Source organism: Oreochromis aureus, linkage group 2, assembly GCF_013358895.1.
Source record: "Oreochromis aureus strain Israel breed Guangdong linkage group 2, ZZ_aureus, whole genome shotgun sequence".
Taxonomy (NCBI): Eukaryota; Metazoa; Chordata; class Actinopteri; order Cichliformes; family Cichlidae; genus Oreochromis; species Oreochromis aureus.
The window spans coordinates 20,301,737-20,326,826 of NC_052943.1; the positions used below are offsets into that span (position 1 = coordinate 20,301,737).

At 38.7% G+C, this 25,090-nt stretch overlaps 1 protein-coding gene across 3 annotated transcripts; it reads right to left on the bottom strand.

Annotated features, from left to right (window-relative positions):
• LOC116321606 (integrin alpha-6-like) lies at positions 1–21,099 on the bottom strand. 3 transcript variants are annotated; one of them, XM_039620606.1, is made up of 25 exons: positions 20,752–21,099; positions 20,555–20,676; positions 18,509–18,588; positions 18,159–18,429; positions 17,933–18,052; positions 17,580–17,793; positions 16,322–16,518; positions 15,499–15,587; positions 15,270–15,397; positions 13,834–13,923; positions 13,683–13,747; positions 12,981–13,120; positions 7,938–8,081; positions 6,897–7,018; positions 6,634–6,784; positions 6,268–6,345; positions 6,113–6,192; positions 4,101–4,175; positions 3,881–3,983; positions 3,612–3,788; positions 3,429–3,530; positions 3,171–3,281; positions 2,420–2,524; positions 2,049–2,174; positions 1–1,680 (listed from the first exon to the last, which is right to left on the bottom strand). In XM_039620606.1, exons 1-25 carry the CDS (start codon positions 20,925–20,927, stop codon positions 1,594–1,596), a joined length of 3,153 nt encoding a protein of 1,050 aa, XP_039476540.1. In that variant the 5' UTR covers positions 20,928–21,099; the 3' UTR covers positions 1–1,593. The 3 variants fall into 3 exon arrangements, with proteins under 3 accessions (XP_039476540.1, XP_039476541.1, XP_039476543.1); XM_039620607.1 differs by lacking the exon at positions 20,555–20,676 and having other exon boundaries at positions 2–1,680; positions 20,730–21,099; XM_039620609.1 differs by lacking the exons at positions 20,555–20,676; positions 20,752–21,099 and adding an exon at positions 19,130–19,175 and having other exon boundaries at positions 2–1,680.
• Between the last annotated feature and the right edge of the window lie 3,991 nt (positions 21,100–25,090).

Here is a 25,090-nt window from a genome sequence, read left to right on the forward strand (position 1 = left end):
TTTTTTTAAGGTAATTATATTTAATAACAGCCAAAATACAAAACTGAACAACACATACTTTAGTTACATGTTAAGGCTTAGATCATATGCACAACTCACCAGCTCAACAAAAAGAACTATGGATGAACAAAGAAGACATAAGAAGACTGCAGAGAACGAGCAAGTGATCCAAAGTGGACTACACACACACAAAATCCAAAACAAGAAACAAAGTCACTGAGGTAAACATGAAGACAAGAATAGATACAGGAAGGTAAACTGGCAGGTAAACAAGAAGTAGAACAGGACAGACTGACAACTGAAAAATGGAAAGAGAACTACTGGGTCATTTAATAATACTAATGCTAATGTTTACTTCTGTCTCAGCTCCTATAAATACATGTTAGAGACCTTTCTTTTTTCTCTGATTTGTGCCTCATTATCTCCTCTATCTTCCTGCTGCGATCTGGAATTCAGTATCAGTAAACCATACTAAAGTCTGTCTCACTTCCTAAACTGCATCTGGAGGACACTGAAGAGAAGAAAGCTTTTTTTTTTTTTTTTTGCATGTGACCTTCACCACTCCTCTTTGAAAGATTAGGTAGCATCTTTTCTTTCTGTGTGAGAGGGCAAAACTTACCTCAGTGAAACACAAGAAAACAAACTGGATTAAGTATGAAAGATTAGCAGCTAGTGCAATGGTTTACAGTTTATGCTGTGAAGTTTAATTTAGAGCCTGAAATTGCCATTTAATTTAAAAGAGGACAGAATGAAACACAGAAGCAAAACACTGAAGTGCAGGAGCTACAACTGAGAGAGGTGTGTCATTTATGGGAGCTGAATATCCAAACAGGCAAGAGAAGGACTTGTCCTCTCTTTCCATGTTTTTTCAGTTATTTAAGATAAACAGACTTTCTGCCCTTCACTGTTTTGTGTGGGATTAAAAAGAGAGTATGTTTTTAAGGTTTGACTGTGATTGTTATGCATTTTGTGAACATCTGCAAATTACTGTGCCTATGACTACACGTAATATAAAATTCTTCCAAGGTGATTATGAAAATTTAACAGGAATGGAAAAATAAACACTGCCACAAAATATGTCATTTTGCGTTAACCTGAAATGCATAAAATTAATGGCCACTCTCAGTTAATTAGCTCGGCATTTAAAACATTGCATCTTCCTTCTATTGGCTGGAAAGAAAGAAAAATGTTTGGTAGTCTCTCCTTTTCTGATATGTAGCCAATATGCTGAGCATTCGAGGTGAGACATAATCAACTTTCCACACCATGCTTGCAGATGTTCATGCTGGTAAATGCACTTGCACACATACAACAGCAAGTGTTAAGTCGGGAAATGAACAACAATGGAAAAACAGGGAGACCGAAATGAAACAGGGAAAATGCTGGAAAAGTGTAAACATGCAAATAAATTGGGTTGACAAAACACAAACAAAAACCACAACAATAAAAAAATAAATCCTAACACATCATAAAATTATCAGATAATTCTGTGCTAATAGTGGAAAATATAAAACAACAGCTCCCCATGGAAGCCTCAGTGTTACCGGGTCATTGAACACCTCTTAAACCTTCAATGTGTCCTTAAGGTTTGCCTTAGCCTTTAAGGGGCGCTGTCTCTGTGTTTGGAGCTCCATTATGTGAGAACCTCTTCTTATGATCAATGCAGTGGATGCAACCACGCTTACAAAAAGAAATAAGGACAAGGGTCAGTATGACAGTTCACAGACAAGTTTGTAAAAAGTAAATGAATTCATGAAAAATAGTAACTGTTTCAACTGTTCATTGTACATTTACATTCCTCATCTATGCTGCATTTAAGTGCTTTCAGACTTTTCTATTCAAAGTATTCATAATTTAGGAGGAATGCTAAGAGTAAGGTGCAGTTTAAATGCTTACAACTGCTGGAAAAAAAAACAAACTGCTTTTACTGCTTTGTTGGAAGATTACTGAGAGACTGATTTGACACTACTGATCCTATGTGCTGTATAGCTATCAGCTCAGTAAACTTTTAAAACAACAGTTTACATGTATTCTGTATTTCTTGTTACCTTCCACAGTAAGAAGCCTAAAAAGGCCAACAGCAGCAACAAAGACACGACTGTCAGGAAGATTATCCACCACGCAACTTTGACCAGGAATTCAGTCTTTCTCTCAAGGAACACTGTCAGTTTTGCCTGTGGACATTAAAATAATAATAATAATAATAATGATGATGTGCAGAGCCAAAACAACCAGTATGTCTTCAGATGCACAAATCCTAGAAGGCTGTGACTCTCTGACCATCTTAGACTGTTACAAACATTATTTTAATGTAATTGTTATAGTACACTGAACTCAAAGGTAGCTGTATTAAAGAGCAACTGCTTGTGTGAGTAATTAAACAGAATTGGTAAAAAACAAACAAAAAAAACCACTTTACCTTTGTCCTGAGTTTGTCTGGTTTAAGTCCAATGTTCTCTGGAGCGTTGGTTAGAGTCAGAGTTGCATCAACAACAATGAGAAGATAGTTTAAAGAGCTGTAATCCTAAATGGAAGAGAAAAACTGAATAAGACACTGGTGACACGCTGCTAAGTAAGGCTGGAAATGGGTAACAGAGTGAGAAACAAGTCCATGTGAGTGTTTTGTAGAAATAAGAATCTACACTAAATTATTGTTTAATTGCCATGAAGGTTTCTAATGGTATTAATTTGTTCCTAAGTATTAGCCTACTCACAGGACCACAACTGTGTAAAATAATCAGAGGCGTTGCATTCACTTCCCTCATAGTAAAAGACTTTCAAAAATGTTCTTAAGTAGGCTATATTCTTGTCTCTCTTAGCTCACTTTGTTGGTGATTTTTAGTGTTTAATGGTATTTTACAGGATGAACTGGCATTATAGCATTAATGACGACTCAAAGCGCTTTTACACTACAATCAGCATTTTGCCTTTTCATATATATTCATGCAAAAATGTATCTACTTTGCTTTTATACCTCAGGTAAATTTAGAATCACCAATTAAACTAAGATGTAAGCTGAAGACAGAGAACCCAGAGGAAACTTCACACAGCAACGCCAAAGACAATGAATTCTGAGCCTATGAGTCGTTGAGACGAATGAGTCATTCCCTGAGAACAGCTACCTGCTGTGGCTATACACACTGCAATAGCACTTTTCAGAAATGGAGCACCTCGGCCAAAGTGGCGTTCCAAAGGCGAGAATGCAGAACAATCTGTGCAGTACTGTCCAGGTCCAGCAGAGGGCAGCGTATCTCCACACAATTCAGTCCATCGGAGCAGGTCTAAAGGGAATACAACAGGCCTCAGATGTGCATATTCATCAGTCTCAGTTTGCATAAAGCATCAGATCAGCAGAAAAAGCAAGCTGCTGCAACATTTGAATTTATTATAATTAATGTTTAATTTTCATTAAATTATTATTCTCCTACCAGTGTTTTATATTTTCTTTTTGTTGGAAGAAATGTGAATCCATCAGTAGAGAGGGCTTTATGTTCAGCCTCACGTCTTTTTCTTGCTGTATCATGCCAGCCCTTGGTATCAGACATGATCTGGTTAGATGCATTTGCCATTAAAGCATTGCTTACATTTCAACAATGACAGGATTTCCTTACCTTTACATGTTTAAGTGGACTGACTTCATCTACAGGTGAGCAGGGGACAGAATGCACACCGTCGTTGGTGATGTGAGTCAAGTAGAGAAGCCACTTTCCTACAGAGTTCTCCTTTGGCCAGTAGATGCTCAGTGATGCATTTGCAAAATGCTTCAGTGGTCTGCCCAAATTTGTTATCTATTAGAGAAACAGTGCATGTTTTCTTGGACCCATGAGAAAAAACTAAGCAGCAGGATTAATTTAAAATTTAGAACCAAATATCACCTTACCCTAAATTCATACTGAACTGAGTTTCCTATTTGATCAACAGATTTTATTGCACTTTCACCCTTCACAATGTCACCAATTGACACCTGAGAAGGTTTAGCGAGCCTGATGAAGAAACACATTATGATATAATATTAGTCATTTTTAAATCCTTCAAGCCAAATCATTCATTTCTAAAATGACAAACAAACAATGTTAATTTTAATTTAAAGGAGAACTCACCCGTTTACTTGCAACTGCAGCTCAAAAACAACTTTGGCAAAGGCCTGTATTGGCTGTATGGTCTGCTCACTCGTCCTACATCACAGGAAGAACCAAGATTATTTGTAAATTATTATTTCTGCTTACTGAATGTCAGTTACATTCCACTGATCACTGATTAGCAGTGTTGGGACTAACGCGTTATTAAGTAACGCGTTACAGTAACTACGTTATTATTGTGGTAACGAGCACGGTAACTAGTTATTATGCCAAAATCAGGAACGCGTTACTCGTTACTGGGATTTAGATAGGCTCGTTACTCGTTACTTCGTGTGGTGGATATCGCGGAGCTTCCACAGATTCAATAACATTAGCAAGTGGTGGAAGCCAGCAGGTGGATAAGGGAAAAGGGAGGCAAGAGGAGAGACCCGAAGCGGCCGCCGGTCCGAGTGTCAGGTGAACTGAACTTCAGGTAAGAAGTTATGACCTGCAGTCTATCTGAGTCAGATATAAACCAAGTTTAGGTGGAGTTTATTTTCGGTATGCTGACATTTTCGTACTGCATGCTAGCTAGCATGACGGAGTTTCTATACAGCTGGGTGGGTGCTATGTTACTGATGTTGAACTTTATTTTGTTCATACGGTTAATTATTAGAGTTGCCAACCGTCCCGTAAAAAACAATCGTCTGGTATTCAGAGAAAATATTACGCGTTTCGTACTGAGGTGAAAAGGAACACAGTTTGTCCCGGACTTCAGCTACAATGAAAAAGACAAAGCTGAAGCTGCACAGCTGCCTCTTCTTCTCTCATTCTCTCCCGTTTCTACTTCAATCACGAAACTGATCAATGATCAGCTGATCGGCTTTTCTCTCTTGTTTATTTATCGCCCACTTTGCGCCAGAAAGAGGAAACCAGCGGATGTCGCGTTAAACAACAGCAGCACGTTTAAGCTTGATCAGCTGTTGTTAGAATTTATTTAATATTAATTGCTAGTATCAGCTGATGTTTGCTGGAGCCACAGCTGTAAAGCTGCTGGTCATGATATCGGTTTGGTTATCTGGTGAGAGGGAAACATGCAGATGAAACCAGGAGATGTCCTTACTGAATCATCAGAGCTGAACAGGTGATGGAGAAACAGGTTTACCTTTTAGGTGACATGAATGAGTTGAAGGAAGTTATGAACTGTTTCTGAGAGACAAATAACACCAGGATCCTTTTCTAAGTAGCTGACAGCTGGTAACTGTGCAGGGGCGGATCTAGCAAAGTGTTGCCAGGGGGCCAGGTAGGGCATTAACGGGGAGAGGGGGGCACAAAGAAATACTTTTCTTTCTTATTCTCATTTAAAATGTCTCGCTTTTAAAAAAAAATAATTATCTGAGTCTTACAACAAACAATTGATAGATTGATACATATATACCATCAGAACAGTGTACATCACTGTCACAACAGTGTTTATTTTCATTCAAAGGCTTTATGATTTTTCCTATAATGGTGGGCGGTCTCTTGTCAAAATGCCCGGACGATTTTTTTTGTCCCAGTCCAGCTCTGTATGCAGCTCATCTGCAGTCTGGTGTTACCTACATCTTCCTATTCAGAAGGCAGAATTTCCAAGTTCTGAGTACAATCAAAAGCACCACGACTGCAGTTTTTGTGTTGGATGTAAAAAGCAGGCTAGAATCATGGCGGCGGTCAACGACGGTCCAGGCGTGGGATTTCTCTCGTGGAAATGTGCACATTATTTTTTCCTTTCTGTTGGTAGGTGGCACAGTGCACTTGTGGCAAGTAAGCAAGCTAGAAGACTGGCAAACTTGCTGGGTATCCAGTTACGGAAGCAACACATTAACAAGAGAATTCTGAGTAAAACCAAAGTTACTTTCCCTAGTAACTAGTTACTTTGAAAGTAACGAGTAACTTGAAGTAACTGAGTTACTTTTTTAGAGAAGTAACTAGTAATGTAACTAAGTTACTAATTTAAAGTAACTTACCCAACACTGCTGATTAGTAACATAATCCATTCAGATCAGCCTACTTACGTCTCCAGCTGTAAAGTGATGTTAATTAATTTTGTGTTCAACGTGACGCCAGAAGTTGTGAGCATGACATAAAACGTTACCTGAAAGGAACAAAGTAACCATCAAACATGCAAATAGTGATGCAGAAGTGGAAGAAACTGAGCAACGCTACTCACTTCAGCATCTCTTTGGAGTGGATTTCCCAGGTCACAGGCAATTGGCATCCTGTTATCTGCACAACTCACTTGTTTTTCCTGAGGAAACAAGCAGGCAATCTCATCGCAAAATGTATAACTCTATAAATATACAGTGATCATAAAAAAGTCCTGGGAGATGACATAAAATTTTGGAGTACCAAAATTACCAAAAGTATCATTAAAATATTCCAATATATTTTGTCCATCACATTTTAGAGTAACACAACAAGTAGGAAGTAGGAAATCAAAGTTGGAATCTAAAAGTGAAGCATAAGGAACAGGATATGGATTCATGGAGTAAAACATATGATCTAACAAGGGGAAAACCAGCTTTTCTGTACTCACTGCAGTGGTCGAGTAGGATGAGTAGCGCACTATGTCTGGGAGTGTAATGGCCAAACCACTCTGGTGTGCATCGTCCCCGTTTTTGTTAGTCACAGTGATCTCCAAAGCTATGTCTTCATCTGATGGAGTGATGACTGCAACACCATCCTCACTAAAGGAGTGACAGTAAAAGTTAATGCAGCTTGGGCTGAGGGGTCGCATGTTTTGGTTTACCAGGAAAAAAAAAAAGACTTTATTTTTGAGCTTTGATATTTTTGGTTTACCTGGCCAGTGATTTGAAAACATCTTGACCGTCTTGAGTTTTTTTGGAACAGAACTTGTACTGTAAGTCCAGGTTACTTTGACAAATTTTGTCACTGCCACAGCCTCTATTTATTAGAACGATCTGTTAAAAAAGAGAAGAAACTCTTCTCTAATAAAGCTTCAGCTAGGTTCCAGGATTCTGTTCATATCCGTCACAACAAGAGAATTAAGGGATTTAATTCACACAATTTCAATAACTGCAGTAAACAGAAAGATACAGTCAAGAACATTCTAGTTCTAGTTTTAATTTTAATATTCTGTATTTCACTTGTCACAGGCTTCTGACACCTTCTGAATTTAAGTCGGTTATTCAACTTGTTCAAACACTGAAAATGATCAGTGGGATTAAAATAAATGTGACACAAATCACCGGTTGATACTTGGAAAATGAGAGGAAATATATCTCTTCAACTGAATCGACCCTCCTTTGCATGAACATTGGGGATGTCATATAGGCCCCTTTATACACCAGCTTTACCTTATCTATGGGTTGATATTGTTACAGTTTTATTCTTGTGAAACTGACACTAAGTATGCTACAGGCTCATTTAAGTTTTGTTTTTTGTGTTGTGTTCATTATTTTCTGTCTGATACATCTGTGCTCAGGTCTCCCTGAGGGTCTTTGAAATAAATTCAGTATTTTTTTGTCTTAAGCTAACCCACCAGTCTCCAGGAAACCAATTTTAATTTAACTTGAGTATATGTGTATATTTCTGACCACAGTTGCAAATATATTGCAGCTGAAGCCAGTTAACTGTACAATTTACACACTGTACAACTAGTAAATAAAACACATTAGTATTAGATTGATTCTTAATGATACTGATGTTGCTACAAAAACATCCTGCAACTTTGATTTTGATTATATTTTAACTAAATGGACATGCAGGTGTAATTTGCAAAAATTCGAGTTTATTCGAAAAACTTTACTCTCTAAGTCTTCATACACCTAGGAAATGTTGAATAATTTTGATTAGAACTGCATATAAACTCATTTCTACCTTTGAGGAAGTGGTCTTCTGCTGGTAGAGGTTAAGGACAGGAGTAAAACTGAGCTGATCCGCAGTAGCAGTGGTTGTCTGACTGGAACTCAGAGACACAGTGACAGAGATGGGAATATTCTGCAGCTTGTCCTTGATATTTCTCTGGAACGAAAAAGCTTTGCTGTGATTTAATGTGATTTTTTTTTTTTTTTTTTTACCCACAAGGTTTTGTATAACACCTAATGACAAATATTATAAGTCTCTGTAAATTGTACTACATTTTAAAGATTTTCACTTTAAAGTAACTTTCTGCAAAGTCCAATATAACTAAGTGAAGTGAAAGTGTTGACAATCAATTCAATTCTATTCAATTTTATTTATATAGCGCCAAATCACAACAAAAGTCGCCTCAAGGCGCTTTATATTGTACAGTAGATAGCACAATAATAAATACAGAGAAAACCCAACAATCATATGACCCCCTATGAGCAAGCACTTTGGCGACAGTGGGAAGGAAAAACTCCCTTTAACAGGAAGAAACCTCCGGCAGAACCAGGCTCAGGAGGGCGGCCATCTGCTGCGACCGGTTGGGGTGAAAGAAGGAAAACAGGATGAAAGACATGCTGTGGAAGAGAGACAGAGATTAATAACAGATATGATTCGATGCAGAGAGGTCTATTAGCACATAGTGAGTGAGAAAGGTGACTGGAAGGAAAACTCAATGCATCATGGGAATCCCGGCAGCCTCACGTCTATTGCAGCATAACTAAGGGAGGATTCAGGGTCACCTGGTCCAGCCCTAACTATATGCTTTAGCAAAAGGAAAGTTTTAAGCCTAATCTTGAAAGTAGAGATAGTGTCTGTCTCCCGAATCCAAACTGGAAGTTGGTTCCACAGAAGAGGGGCCTGAAAACTGAAGGCTCTGCCTCCCATTCTACTTTTAAATACTCTAGGAACAGCAAGTAGGCCTGCAGTGCAAGAGCAAAGTGCTCTAATAGGGTGATATGGTACTACAAGGTCATTAAGATAAGATGGGGCCTGATTATTTAAGACCTTGTATGTGAGGAGCAGGATTTTGAATTCAATTCTGGATTTAACAGGAAGCCAATGAAGGGAAGCCAAAACAGGAGAAATATGCTCTCTCTTTCTAGTCCCTGTCAGGACTCTTGCTGCAGCATTTTGGATTAGCTGAAGGCTTTTCAGCGAGTTTTTAGGACATCCTGATAATAAAGAATTACAGTAGTCCAGCCTGGAAGTAATAAATGCATGAACTAGTTTTTCAGCATCACTCTGAGACAGGATATTTCTAATTTTAGAGATGTTGCGCAAATGGAAGAAAGCAGTCTTACATATTTGTTTAATATGTGCGTTGAAGGACATGTCCTGGTCAAAAATGACTCCAAGGTTCCTCACAGCATTACTGGAGGCCAAGGTAATGCCATCCAGAGTAAGAATCTGCTTAGATACCATAAGATTTTCAGGGCCGAGTACAAAAACCTCAGTTTTATCTGAATTAAGAAGCAGAAAGTTAGCGGCCATCCAGGTCTTTATGTCTTTAAGACATTCCTGCAGTTTAACTAATTGGTGTGTGTTACCTGGCTTCATGGATAGATAGAGCTGCGTGTCATCTGCATAGCAGTGAAAATTTATGCTATGTCTTCTAATGATGCTGCCTAAGGGAAGCATGTATAATGTAAATAGAATTGGTCCTAGCACCGAACCCTGTGGAACTCCATAATTGACCTTAGTGTGTGAAGAGGACTCTCCATTTACATGTACAAATTGGAGTCTATTAGATAGATATGATACAAACCACTGCAGTGCAGTACCTGTAATACCTACAGCATGTTCTAATCGCTCTAATAGGATATTATGGTCAACAGTATCGAACGCAGCACTGAGGTCTAGCAGGACAAGCACAGAGATGAGTCCACTGTCAGAGGCCATAAGAAGATCATTTGTAACCTTCACTAAAGCTGTTTCTGTGCTGTGCTGAGCTCTGAAACCTGACTGAAACTCTTCAAATAAGCCATTCCTCTGCAGATGATCTGTTAGCTGTTTGACAACTACTCTTTCAAGGATTTTTGATATGAAAGGAAGGTTGGAGATTGGCCTATAATTAGCTAAGACAGCTGGGTCTAGAGATGGCTTTTTAAGTAAAGGTTTAACTACAGCCACCTTGAAGGCCTGTGGTACATAGCCGATTATTAGAGATAGGTTGATCATATTTAAGATTGAAGCATTAATTAATGGCAGGACTTCTTTGAGCAGTTTTGTAGGAATGGGGTCTAAAAGACACGTTGATGGTTTGGAGGAATTAATTATTGAAGTTAACTCAGAAAGATCAATTGGAGAAAAGAGTCTAACTTAACATTGATGGTACTAAAAGTAGCTGTAGATAATGTTACATCTGTGGGATGATTATTGGTAATTTTTTCTCTAATGATAAAAATTTTATTTGTGAAGAAGTTCATGAAGTCATTACTAGTTAACGTTAAAGGGATTGTTGGCTCAGTAGAGCTCTGACTTTTTGTCAGCCTGGCTACAGTGCTGAAGAGAAACCTGGGGTTGTTCTTATTTTCTTCAATCAGTGACGAATAGTAAGATGTTCTGGCTTTGCGGAGGGCTTTCTTATAAAGCAGCAAACTATTTCTCCAGGCTAAATGATGATCCTCTAAATTTGTGACACGCCATTTCCTCTCCAGCTTACGAGTTATCTGCTTTAGGCTACGTGTTTGAGAATTATACCACGGAGTCAGGGACTTTGGATTTGAGGCCTTAGTTTTCACAGGAGCTACAGTATCCAGAGTCGCACGTAGTGAGGAGGTAAAATTATTAACAAGATAATCGACCTCTGTTGGAGTAGCGTTCAGATAGCTGCTCTGCTCTATGTTGGTACAGGGCATTGAAGATGATAACAGTGGGTGGATTATATTCTTAAACTTAGTTACAGCACTTTCGGAAAGACATCTACTTTGATAAAGTCTACTCTCCACTGCTGTGTAATCAATTATTGTAAATGTAAATGTTATCAGGAAATGATCAGACAGCAGAGGGTTTTCAGGAAACACTGTTAAATGTTCAGTTTCTATGCCATACGTTAAAACAAGATCTAGAGTGTGATTAAAGTGGTGGGTGGGTTCTTTTACATTTTGAGAGAAGCCAATTGAGTCTAATAACAGATTAAATGCGATGTTGAGGCTGTCATTTTTAGCATCTACATGGATGTTAAAATCACCCACAATAATTATTTTATCTGAGCTGAGCACTAAATCAGATAAAAGTCTGAGAAATCAGAGAGAAACTCTGTGTAAGGCCCAGGTGGACGATAGATGATAACAAGTAAGACTGGTTTCTGAGTTTTACAGCTGGGGTGGACGAGGCTAAGCATCAGGCTTTCAAAAGAATTAAAAGTCTGTCTTGGTCTTTCGTTAATTAATAGGCTGGTGTGAAAAATTGCTGCCACACCGCCCCCTCGGCCTGTGCTTCGAGATTTCTGGTAGTTAGAATGACTCGGGGTGTTGATTCATTTAAACTAACATACTCATCCTGCTGCAACCAGGTTTCTGTAAGGCAGAGTAAATCGATTTGTTGATCAATTATTAAGTCATGTACTAACAGAGACTTGGAGGAGAGAGACCTAATATTTAATAATCCACATTTCACTGTTTTACTCTTTGGTTCAGATGTGGATACTGTATTGTTCTTTCTTTGTGATTTTTATGTTTAAGTTGTTTATTGCTGGTTTTGGTTTGTTTTTGTCTTTTTGGGAGCTGACACAGTCTCAATGGAGATGGGTTTTGGGGGTAGCAGGGAGGAGAGAAGCTGCAGAGAGGCGTGTAAGACTGCAACTCTGCTTCCTGGTCCCAACTCTGGATAGTCATATTTTGGGGGTTTAATAAATTTGTCCATATTTCTAGAAATGAGAGCTGCTCCATCCAAAGTGGGATGGATGCCGTCTCTCCTAACAAGACCAGGTTTCCTCCAGAAGGTTTGCCAATTATCTATGAAGCCCACATCGTTTCTGGGACACCACTCAGACAGCCAGCAATTTAAGGAGAACATGCGGCTAAACATGTCACTCCTGGTCTGATTGGGAGGGACCAGAGAAAACTACAGAGTCCGACATTGTTTTGGCAAAGTTACACACCGATTCAATATTGATTTTAGTGACCTCCGATTGGCGTAACTGGGTGTCATTACTGCCGACGTGAATTATGATCTTACTGTATTTACGCTTTACCCTTAGCCAGCAGTTTTAAATTTCCTTCAATGTCGCCTGCTCTGGCCCCTGGAAGACAATTGACTATGGTTGCCGGTGTCTCTAGCTTCACATGTCTGAGAACAGAATCACCAATTACCAGAGTTTGACCCCGGCGGTGTGTCGCCGAGTGGGGAAAAACAGTTAGACACATGAACAGGTTGGTGGTGTACCTGGGGCTTCAGTTTAAGACTATGCTTCCTCCTCACCATCACCCAGCCGCCTCTTTCCCCAGCTGCTTGGGGTCTGCCGGGGAACAGCTAGCGGGCCTATGCTATCTTCGGCTGCACCAGCTACAGGGGCCTGGCTAGCTACGGGTGAATGAAGGGTGCGGCCGAGTCTCCAATTCAGTAATCCTGGCCTCCAGAGCTGCAAATATACTACATTTGTTACAGGTATCATTACTGCTAAAGGAGGCCGAGGAGTAACTAAACATCTGACACAATGAGCAGGAAAGTGCAGGAGGGACAGGTGAAGTAGCCATGGTGCTAACGAGTCGGCTACGAGCTAAGCTAAGCTAGCGAAACAGTAAAGAGACAGTGAGTGAATACTTTGGCTATAAATTAGGTAGTGAGTACACAGAAAGGGTGATTCAGATGAAGCACGTTAAGATTATACTATGAAAAAGGGATGTATCAAAAGATTTAAATTAAATTGCTAAGCAGAAAAGCTACTCAGAAACACCACTGTGTTTGAGCAGGAACAGGAAGTGATACTCTACCACAAAGCGAGCGAACACCAAGTGACAGCGCCACGCAGCATTATGAGACTGTGTGTCTTCTAACGAAATGAAACAGTACCAAAAGCTGGAGCGTAGTTTTGTGACAGGCCTGTCTCCCTTGACCAGACAGCTCCAGCTTTCCTTGAGATGAATCCATAAAGTTGACCCTGACTCTTGATTTTTTCATCTCATAATCAGCATCAAAAGTAAAGTTGAGCACTGCAATATAGAGAAGTACATTCAACAGATTAGAAACAACTGACTCCAGTTAACGTAGTATTAGTACTACTGTAAATACCTGATTATAGTACACCCATATATATGTACAGCAACATGTACCTAATGTTACACAGTTACACAGTACAACTTATAATGACCAGTTATATTTCTTTAAAAGCTAAATGCAAACTAGAGCAGGCACAGGAAGGTTTTATCCCAGGACTTTCTTGGCAACATTGTTATCCTTTGCATCATATTAGCACCAATAAACATGTCAAAAAGAGAACAAATGTATCAGAATGCATTACGTTTTTCAGTTAACTTAAATTGTCAATGAACAATAAACCCTTAAAGATACTGTTTTGTATTTGATCAAACTCCTGAAATTTTACCATAAAATCTACAATAAATGCTACAAATATGTACCTTTTATAGGCTGGGAACATATATGTATTTTTCTAGTCCTCAAAATTGTGCACATAGCTAGGTCCTATAATTAGCCTTTACTATACCTCCTTTTTAAAACCACGGATTTAAGGAATATTGAACCAAGGAAACTTACTCAGCTTAGGGTTGAACGACTCAGGATGTGCTGTGTAGGTAAAACATGCCTCGACTGCAAAAGAACTTGAAGTTTGTGCAGACATGTTCGATTAAAACCCAATAGCGTTGCAGATAGAGCATGTTATAATTTGTGTTTTTGAACATCTTACCATATTTGCTCATCACACCGTTTCTTTGCGATCTCTGTTTCATTTGGTGCAATCTTAAGAGAGGTGCTGACGGTGACCACTGGCCTTGCTCTGCAACATATATGAGAAAGAAAATCACTAATGAGACTTTCTGTACCTTCATATTTATAGAATCATAACCAGAGAGGAATTTTAAACATTAAAAGCACATGTAGTGATTTGTGGAATTGAAGTTGTTCTGTCAGAAAGTGAACCATTAATAAATTATTGCGCATGTTTAAAAGTATTTATACAGCATATTTGTTTTTAAAAAGTAAATCAATATGATTAGAATTAAATGATCAGAAGATGATGATAAAATGTGTTCATTAAAAGAAATCTGAGCTCGGGGTTAGTTTCTATCCAGAATACAAATTTTTTTTTTTTTTTTTTTTTTTTTTACATAAAATTAAACTGAGCTTCAAGTATAAATAAAATAAAGAAAATTAAGTGCTGGGATGCATTTATCATTGGTTACTTTTTATCTTGTGCTTATGCAGTAACTCTCTCTCTATATCGTCTTGATGCATTCTCAATCATCCAGGAAAGTAAATCTCCAAAAGTTGAATCTGTTCATCTGGACGTAGCGTTTTGTGGGAGAAACGTTTCGTCATCATCCGTGACTTCTCCAGTCTCAGCTGACTGCAGGTTTCCCAAACCTTATAAACAGTACATTTGCATAATGACTGAAACCAGCCCACTGAAGGAACAATGGGCTGTGAGGTCAGTTCATAATCATAATTATGCAAATTCCCATGACCATTGATCAACAATCACTGACCAAAACCCACTGATCAAAGAACACTGATCAATGGCCATGAGTACCATTCACAGAGAGTTGGGGAATGGCTGCAATCACAGCATTGTAAGATGGCAAAGATGTACCCTTAGGCCCCTCCTCGATTCAGAGATGGTCTTTCCTTTTCACGTAAATGGCCTCCTTGACTCCGCGCTCAAACCAGCGTTCCTCCCTGTCCAGGATGTGTACATCCTCATCCTTGAAAGAGTGTCCATTGGCCTGTAGGTGTAAATAAACTGCAGAGTCCTGGCCTGATGAGGTTGCTCTTCTGTGTTGTGCCATCCGCTTCGCTAGAGGTTGTTTGGTTTTCCCGATGTATAATGGTACTCATGGCCATTGATCAGTGTTCTTTGATCAGTGGGTTTTGGTCAGTGATTGTTGATCAATGGTCATGGGAATTTGCATAATTATGATTAAGGAACTGACCTCACAGCCCATTGTTCCTTCAGTGGGCTGGTTTCAGTCATTATGCAAATATACTGTTTATAAGGTTTGGGGAAACCTGCAGTCAGCTGAGACTGAAGAAGTCACTTGGATGAGTGACGAAACGTTTCTCCCACAAAATGCTACGTCCAGATGAACAGATTCAACTTTTGGAGATCTCTCTCTATATATATACCTGTAAACAAAAATGGAATCTGAGAGTGATCCAACAGCCAAGTCAGGATACTGATTATCATCTACGTCCAGGTTACCAGTCAGAGAATATCCAAACAGTTTCACTTTCTTTGACTGTGATGAAATTATCTAAAGAAGAAAAGATATAAGATATTAAGTTTTTTTGTATTGTAAATATTCATATATTATTGAATTAAATTGCTGATGTTGAAGAAGCTCAGCAAATTCACCTGTGCAGGCTTTTTGTTGACACCATCTGGAGCGCCATAGTAAAGGTATACAAGTCCAGAGCCCTCATACGGTGCTCCCACTGCAATATCTGTCAACACAGGCAAATACTAATACAAATCATGGTGACAACACAGAGACAACAAAGTTGGGGGTTTGTCCAAAAATGCATTTTAAGAGCACCTACAATAGTGGATCTTCGTTTTTTTTTTAAACATGGCTAAAGTTTCAAAATAATTAGATCAATGTATTTTTAAGTCATCTCTGTGAGCCAAGACTGAAGTGTCAGACTGCTCTAGCCACTTTTTTCCCCCTACTCTTGGGTCTGTATGATGTCAAAGAGAGGGCCTATCCCTAAGTAATTTGTAGGTAAATAGCATCTAGGAAGGCTAAGATACTGTGTAGTAGGATATTTGGTAATCATGCAAAGGCAAGTTAGTGTCCAAACTGGAAATTAACATAACAAATCTTCATAAATGACATTTACACTGGAGTATACTCCATGTATCATTTGTCTTTTGTGTCTTTTAATTCCTGTTGTTTTTAGGCCTTAAATTGAAACCCTGCTAGTTACTTTGGGAAGATACGAGACGTCCTATCTGTTACAAATTTAAAGTCCAATCCATAAGCAATAAAACACTCCCACTGTGTGCTGAGGATGAGTGTGGTTTATTACATTTGTGTATTTTATGACTTTTGGGGTTTCTACCACAGCATAACTCGATGTGGTTTACCCAGTAGTGAATGTGGTTGTGGTATGTAATATTATCTATTGTTATTTAGTGACTTTTTCATATTCTGTAAATGTAGTTAAAATGTTACAACCTCCATAATGATCTTGATTGATGTCTCCAATATTTTCTACTGCGAGGCCAAACATGGAGTCTTTATGTCCAAGAAGTTGGACTGGAACAATATTCTCCCAGTTTCTTCCTTTGTTATTGATATAGATATAGACTGCTCCTCCAACCTCGCCATCTTTGACAAAGAACTGCGGTGCTCCCACAGCGAGGTCATCCCACCTGCATGCAGCAAAAGAACACAATATAAAACCAATTACTATGAATACTACTGAATAGTAATAGAGACAGAAAGTTATATTGACTGTGTACTTCCTAATCTGTGATGAATAATGTGTGTTTGAGTGTAAAATTCACAATGTTAGCATGACAGCTCCCTGAATTTAGAGAAAGAGAAATCTATAATCTTTTTCATGAAAAGCATATTGGCTATTAGATACTCAGACTGAACCCTTTATTTCCATCCATCCATCCATCCATGCATCCATCCATCCATCCATGCATCCATCCATCCATCCATGCATCCATCCATCCATCCATGCATCCATCCATCTTCTTTCGTTTATCCGGGGCCGGGTCACGGGGGCAGCAGCCCAAGCAGAGAAGCCCAGACCTCCCACCCCCCAGCCACCTCCTCCAGCTTGTCCGGGGGAAGGCGTTCCCAGGCCAGCCGAGAGATATAATGTCTCCAGCATGTCCTGGGTCTGCCCTGGGGCCTCCTCTCGGTAGGACATGCCCAGAACACCTCACCCAGGAACCCTTTATTTTTAAATCTGAAATGAACTCTAGTGATAAATCAATGAGAGGAACCATGAAGATGGGTGATTGTCATCATGAAATTTGAAGATAGATGGGTTGGACGAACCAACCAATAAAAATATTGTCATGGTCCTGGGTTGGTGACCCAGTGTTTTGTAGCTTTTTTATTTGTGTTTCTTGATTATTTGTTATTCAGGGTTGTCACTATTAATATTTTGGTTTCTGTTCTAGTATTTCTAGTTCTCAGGTTTAGTATTTTGAGTTCCTTCTGTTCTGCATCTCTGTGCCTGCCCTGGTCCCACATCTTTGTGTTCCCTCCTTGTTGCCATGTCTGATGTCTTAGTGTTAAGCTTGTGTCTGTGCATACCTGTTATATTTCCTGTTTCACTCTGATAGTCCCTGTCCTGTGTGTATTTAGTGTTCCACCTCCTAAGGTTATACAAAAAGCTAAAACTAGCTTTTTGTATAAAACTAAAAATGTAGATGTAATGGCTGTGGTTTAATGGACATAATCTCCAACCTACCCATCACCGTTGAGATCCACCACTGCCAAATCATAGCCAAAGGAGGATGCCAGACCTGGTCCAGAGAGGACCAGCTCCACAGACAGATTTCTCTGTGCCACAGGGTCTGCCTTCAGAAATGCCACCTGTCCGCTGTAACCTCCTCTAGGTGCTCCTGATACGATTGTCAGCTCGCCCTTCCTGATGAGGGCCATTCCGGAGTCAATGGAGAATCCTGGATAGTACAGGATGATGCTGTTTCACTGTAATGTTTCACTTTGTAAGAGTTTTACCCACTGACACCACTAAAATTTACATTTTAATTTTAACATTTGCTTGACCATTAACCAGTATTCAAGAGAGAAGAAACTGACCCAGGTAGCTGTTTGACTTAAGAGGAATGAGTTTTGGGTTAAAATCGTCAATATTTCCAGTCTCGCGAGCATCCTCACTGTAGAGGTCCAGATTGTCCAAAACCTCCATTCTTACTATTCCTTTGAGCAGGATCATTTGAGTGAAAACAACATGAAACATTAAAAAAAAAACATGAATAAGTGAATATATTTTGTCAAACCACTCGACTGCTAAGCTTTAATTTACCTTTCCACTGATAAGCTCCTGGTGCTCCAAATAGAAGGGATATGTTATCCTTTGCAAAAGATGCTCCATGACCCTGCTGGCAGTAGGCAAACCAGTCGTGGTCCTTTTGACGTCTTGTTAAGTGTTCTCTATCACAAACGACCCTCCGCCAGCTCCTTTCTTCTTCACCCACCTTCAGGTCATCTCCTAAGAGGTAGCACTGACCCGTCAGTAGGTGAGGAACGTAAAGACCTGGGGTTGTGTCCCAATCCCGATAGTGATGCCCACAAGTCTAAAAGGGAAGGAGGCTAGATTTACAAAAGATGTTGACTTTCTTAAAATTTCCTTTAAAATCTGAATGCATTCCTTACCATTACATTTTTACCAGGACCTTGGCTCGTGACTCTAACTCCCATCCACTGGTTATTTATGCCTTTACTATTGAGGAACTCTGTAAAACCAGAAAGTTGAGCTCACTCTGTTACTGTTTAGTTGAGAGAAAGTTTTATGATTACTTCCCAGAAACAGATTTACATTAAATGAGTTGTATCAGAAAAATAAATATACTTTGCTGCTTAAGTCTCCAAACCCTTACAACAGCCTTTTGCTCAAAGCATTAGAGATAAATTCTACAGATATCTTGTTCTATTTTGCACTTAAGCACTTCAGTAAATATTGACAATGAAATTTGAGCAAGTGTTGGTGTGTGTTTTCTCTTCTTTTTCTTCTTTACAGTTTGGCACAATTTTAAGTAGTTATATATGATATTGGACTATTAAAAAGGAGTTTAAATTAATAACTTTGCTGCACAGTGTTTTGGGTGGGTGCGATATAAATATACACTCACTGACCCCTTCATTTCTTACACCTTGCTTGTACCAGGTTGCACTCTGTTTTGCCTTCAAACCTGTCTTAATCCATTGTGCCATATATTGTGCAAAGTACTGAAAATATTTCTCGCATACTTTGGGCCACATGATGGCATCACTCACAAATCGCAGGTCTGTCAGTGTGGTCTTCTGCTGCAGTTTATCTGCTTCTAGTTCAGTATGTTGTGCATTCAACCAGTGTCTGCCTCCTATGCAGACATTGGTTGCTTTCAGTCATTACTGGCTCTGATGGAATACCCAAGAATGCACTCAACCAAGTCATGCCTGTCTCTACGAACTTTAATTTGTCTCTAGCACATGCCCCTCTCTCACCCAGGCTATCATCAGCTCATATTATCCTTGAAGCAAAAAAGCCTGCTGTTGACAGTCTGAACATTACAGACCAGTTGCACTCACTCTGGGGCTGACAGAAGACTGCACGAACTGGACAGCTAACCAGCTTTCACAGGGGGTCATTTGGCTTTAGTCACTTTGCTGATCAGCAAATTTACCTGGACTTCCACTCTCACACCTGAACTTGCATCAAAGATTTTCTTGCAAACCATCGACAAAATGTGTAGTCACCACCTCTCTTTCATTATCTCACTCAGCACTAATTCCCCACACTGTGCTGTGTTCTCAGCCTAATACTGTGCTCTCTATACAATTTAGACTACACACAGTACGTCCTACCAACTCCTTATTTAAACTGCATATAACACCACTGTAGTTGGACTTGTTTCATTAGATGAGTCTGCTTATAAAGAAGGTGACATCATACAACAAGAAAGAGCCCAGAGCTTAAAATTCTTGGGCCAGCAACATCAAAGACGCTGACAAAATAACCACAGCAATGTTTGCACTTTATGAAAATGTTGAAGAAAAGTCACCAAGGGAAAGCTGTTAGTGAGCTTTTACCACACAAGAGTGTATAAACATACTGTCTCACATCGTGTTATGCTAGCTGCTTAATAACTGATAAAGATCTATAGAAGCCATCAGCACAGGCGAAATAGTCATTGGCTGCCCCCTTTGTTCTCTCGAACATACTGCAATCACATGCAACTGTTCCAGAGCCCAACACAATGTTAAAGATTGCTCTCATTCTGGCCACCACCTGTTTGACATTCTGTCCTCAGGCAGACACCACATGTCACTAAAAACTTGGACCAAGTGATTCATGGACAGTTTCTACCCTAAAACCATAACCATTCTCAATCAGCATGTAAAATGAACATTCGCTGTCTGATATCAAACACACTCATAAGATTATTATTTTTTATGTTATATTTTACTTTCATGGCAATAACTTTGATACAATACAATAGCTGTTGACTAGGAAATCAGTTGATTATAATTCCAGGTAAGTCTTTTATATTGTTTGCATGTGGTTCTTTGTGGTGTGCATAATGTAATTTTCCTTTAAGAAATGCATGTGAATAACAAGCAAGAGTGGCACTCTCAAGCTGACTGTATTGAATATTAAACACTTACAAACTTGCTACCATAAAACAATGATAAATATAGCTTCAGACAAAGTACACAAACCTTTATCATCAAACTCAATGGGCTGACAGCTCTTAGATGTTGTAGTCAGATCACACTTGTAAACAACTCCTGTAACATTCACTTGGTTCTGATGCTTTGCTCGTGGAGCTCCTACCAGCAGTCTGGTGGAAAATACCAAGCAGTAAGACAAAGGTGTGATTAATTCCAAACTTACAAATTTTTTTGCTTTCACTCACAGGTTCTTTCTGGCAGGTTTGAGCTGTTGGTGGAAGGCAACAGAAAATCCAAACAGGCTGCCTGGATCTCCATTTCTCTGAAGTACATTCTCTGTGTCCAGGTTGAAAGCTGTAACATTTGAGGTCTGAAAATACCATATGATCCAAAGACACACCATATGCCATTGCTTTGCCATGGTATTTAAATTAAAAACTGTATACTTTGCTCATTCTCTTGCTGTGCTCTTGAAACGCAAAGTGGAGAGTAAGCCCTCCTAGAAAAGGGATTGGTCCTAGCAGCTGCTGACTGGCTCATTGTAGACGCAGACAAACAAGGTGTGGTGGGAAAGAATTTATCTTCACAGTCACAAAGCCACACTGTTTAACTTTATGGTTCATAACTTTAGTTAATATTAACCAGTTTCTGAGTTGATAAAAGTCACACCCACTGAGCGCGTCTTCTCTTATGGAAGTTAGCTGGAAAGATGAATGAGATTATGTTTGGCCTTTAGTTGCAGCTGTAAAAAGCAGTGCAAGAGATGTTACACACAGATAATCAAGTCTATCAGTTTTTTTTGCATTTTCATTTGAAAGACGATTTGTGCACACAAATGGTAAAAATGGTAAATGGCCTGTATTTGTATAGCGCTTTACTTAGTCCCTATGGACCCCAAAGCGCTTTACACTACATTCAGTCATCCACCCATTCACACACACATTCACACACTGGTGATGGCAAGCTACATTGTAACCACAGCTGCCCTGGGGCGCACTGACAGAGGCGAGGCTGCCGGACACTGGCGCCACCGGGCCCTCTGACCACGACCATGTCAAAGTTTGAAAGGTGTAAAGGTTAATCACCTTTGATGCTCAAAAAATAGTCTCATTATAAAAGATGTTTTGGGTTAAAGAGACACAACCTTGTCCAGCTCTTCTCATTCTAGATCTTTTGAAAGCAGCCTTACTTTGATTTTAAAATACAGTGCAGCACAGTTGCACAGTGGTTAGCACTGTTTTCTGACAAATTTTAAGTTTGGGATAAATCAAATCTTTGTCTTACTGCTTGAGTATTTTCCAAAAGTATGCTTTTGTTTTATTGTTATTCATGGTTTTAGTTCTCTGGATGAAAAAAGTGCGCATGCGCCAACCAGCGTGCAGCCTGTTACAGTTGCTCCTGCTTTTTCTCCTTAGTTTAGTTCTTTTTTCTTACGTATTCTTTTTTTCTTACTTGTACTTTAATCTGTTTAAAATAATTTCCCCTAGGGATCAATAAAGTATTCTGATTCTGATTCTGATGTTATATTTGTTGTTCTAGCTTCTAGTTTCAGTCACTGTCTTCCCTGTGTTCCAGGTCTCATATCCAGTCAGTCTTGTTTCAGTGTCAAGTCTGTGTCTCTGTGCATACGTCATGTTTTATTTTGACAGTCGGTGTCCTGTGTTAATGTTTTCAGTTTACTTCCCCTTGGTCTCGCCATGTTTGATTACTTCCAGCTGTGCTCTCCTCTCCTCCTGTGTCTCATTCCGTCGTTATCCCTCTGTGTACTCCACCCCTGTGTCTTTGCCTGGTTGTTGTCGCATCCTCCGCATTTGCGTGTATTTTCCAGCAATAAAGCTGCCACCTTTAGTTAATTATTCTGTCTCCGAGTCCTGCATTTGGGTCTTAACCAAGTCTGCCACACAGCACAAACCATGACAACTGGCATTGATTTCAATGTAAATGATCTGTATCAAGTTGCTACTTAGTGTGCTACAATAGTTATGATTATTTGGTATTTTAACTTTGCATTAGTATTCATGAAACGATAGAACCAAAAAGAGAATATTATTAAACATTTTTAAATTACTTTTATTACCAACAAAACTGAAGAACTTTGATGTGGAAGAAAAAAGCTATAGGTATAATTAAGTCTAAACAAAATAAATGTTTTAGTTTGTAATAAAATCCATCAGCAGATTAAGCACTGGTTAGCCTGCAGTGTTGGAAAGAGATGGACCGATCCGAATTACGTATCGGTATCGGTCCGATACTGACCTAAATTACTGGATCGGATATCGACTCCGATCCATTAAATATCAAAAAAGCATCTCACAAAACTTGCAACACGGCGTAACTCGAACCGTAGAGCAATGCCTCATGTGATATAGGTATAAGCCTTGCTACCAAACCAGTTTCAAACAAAGATAAAGCAAGTGTTTTCATCTCTGAATGTTTGTAAAAAAACAACCATCAGCCGATCTCTCTCTCTCTCTCTCTCTCTCTCCTGATTCAATCGTGAAACTGCTTAATGATCAGCTGATCGGCTTTTCTGTCGCGAGTTTTTTGGCCCACTTCGCGCCAGCCAGCTGCTGAACAACAGCAGCACGTTTAAGCTTGATAAGCTGTTGTTAGAATGTATTTAATATTACTTTCTACAGGATCCTTTTCTACCTAGCTGACGCTGGTAACTGTGCAGGGGCGGATCTAGCAAACCTATCATGAACAGGGAAAAGGGGCACAAAGACTTTTCTTTCTTATTCTCATTTAAAATATGTAGCTTTTAATAAATAATTATCTGAATCTTACACCCAAAGTTTTAATCTGATGTAAAATGTATAGAAGTCCATTACTATATATTCTAACTAAGTCTATATACCCTAGTAAGCTATAGTACTTTTTCCTTTGGGAAGGTACCGTCTGTGAATTCTGCAATTCTGTTGAAGAAAGATGTTGAATCTATTTAATTATTCTTGAAAAATAATTTGTTTCTGTGCATTTTCACCCTGCATCAATTAAAGTTGATTACATCGATTAAGCATCATGAGGTGGAGGGTGGGGGTGGTTCCCTATTTTTTTTTTTTTTGGGGAGTTTGCAAAATTAGTTAGGTTGCTTAATATTTCTGCTAAGTACTCTTTAAAATACCAGAATAGGGAGGATGGTGTACAGGTTTTTTAGGTAAGGTTTATTAGATTGATCAGTGTTGCTGAACTATGAAATATTTTGGGTGCAGTGTTTTTTAAACAGGTATAACAGAATAGCTTTAGTGTTGTTGTTTATTTAAACTTGAATGAACTTATACAAAATGCAGCAAGATATTAAAAAAAACAGTTTTATTGATTAAAAACACAAATCGGATTCATATCAGTATCGGCAGATATCCAAATTTATGATATTTATCAGTATCGGACATAAAAATTATCTCTAGTTGGATAACCTATCAGCTGTGACTTTTAATATTTTGGGATCAATAACTGGGGGGAGTCAGGACCAGCCCATTATTTTTCATCAAATTAAGACAATAAGAAAAAGACCTGCTTTGACACTTTTTTAATTTAATATTGATACTTTTTTAAATCTAGTGTGTTAGAGTTCAAGAATGCAAAAAATAAGTTGCAGAGATTGATTTTCAATTATTATAACAACTTATAAAGTGGATGAGGTATTATTTTATCAGTTACAAGAATTTAACGTTCTGGCTTTATGAGTGACGATGAGATGCAGTTGATTTTCACATAAAGTGGATGAGGTATTGTTTCAGACATGAGTGGGCTATAACCAATGATAAGAAAGTGTTTTAAGGTCCTCAGACCAAAATGGCCTCAACACACATATGTAAAGGTGTGCCTGGCATCACGTGGTTAATCACATGTTAGCTCAAAGCGATTTCTACAAACATGTATTCAATAAAACACTAGCAATGGTGTATTATCAACAATGAGGATTTCATCAGTTACAAGAATTTATGACTCACCAGCAGGTGGAGTGTTTGTTATCACTTGTCCAACATGTTGGGCCTGCAATGTTCCAACTCTGCTTGGTGCAAATAGAGTGAAAGCTCAATTATGCTTCTTTAAGACAGCACCAAATAAATGTACTTACTTTTATGTATCAATTGTAATTGTTACAGGAGATGTTATATTAATAGTAAATTGCGGTCTTATCATGATTTGCACTGATTTCTTTTAATGTAAGTAAAATTATAAATAAGTGGATTAAAAATAAATTGTTTAAACATTACTTTAGGTTGATGTTTCACAGTCAGCAACATTTCAGCAACAATTCAGCAGCAATGTGTTTGCGTGGTCTGAATGAGGTGTGAATCCACATGAGCTATCTTCTTTTTCTTTTGTGTTTATTTTTAGTTTCTGTGTGTGTGTTTTAATTTTTAACTCTTTCCCACAAGGCAAGTAAAACTAAATGAAACTTTTAAACACTGGCTGCTTGTAGAAATCATGTGCACATGCATCACCTATGATATAAAAATAGTTCTATGAGAATTTGCATTGCAGCAATGTGGTTTCATTTGTTGCTTGTACAGAAAAAAATGTGATGTTTAGTCACTGGTTAAACTTAAATGTTTGTAAAAGGTGTATGGACCTAAA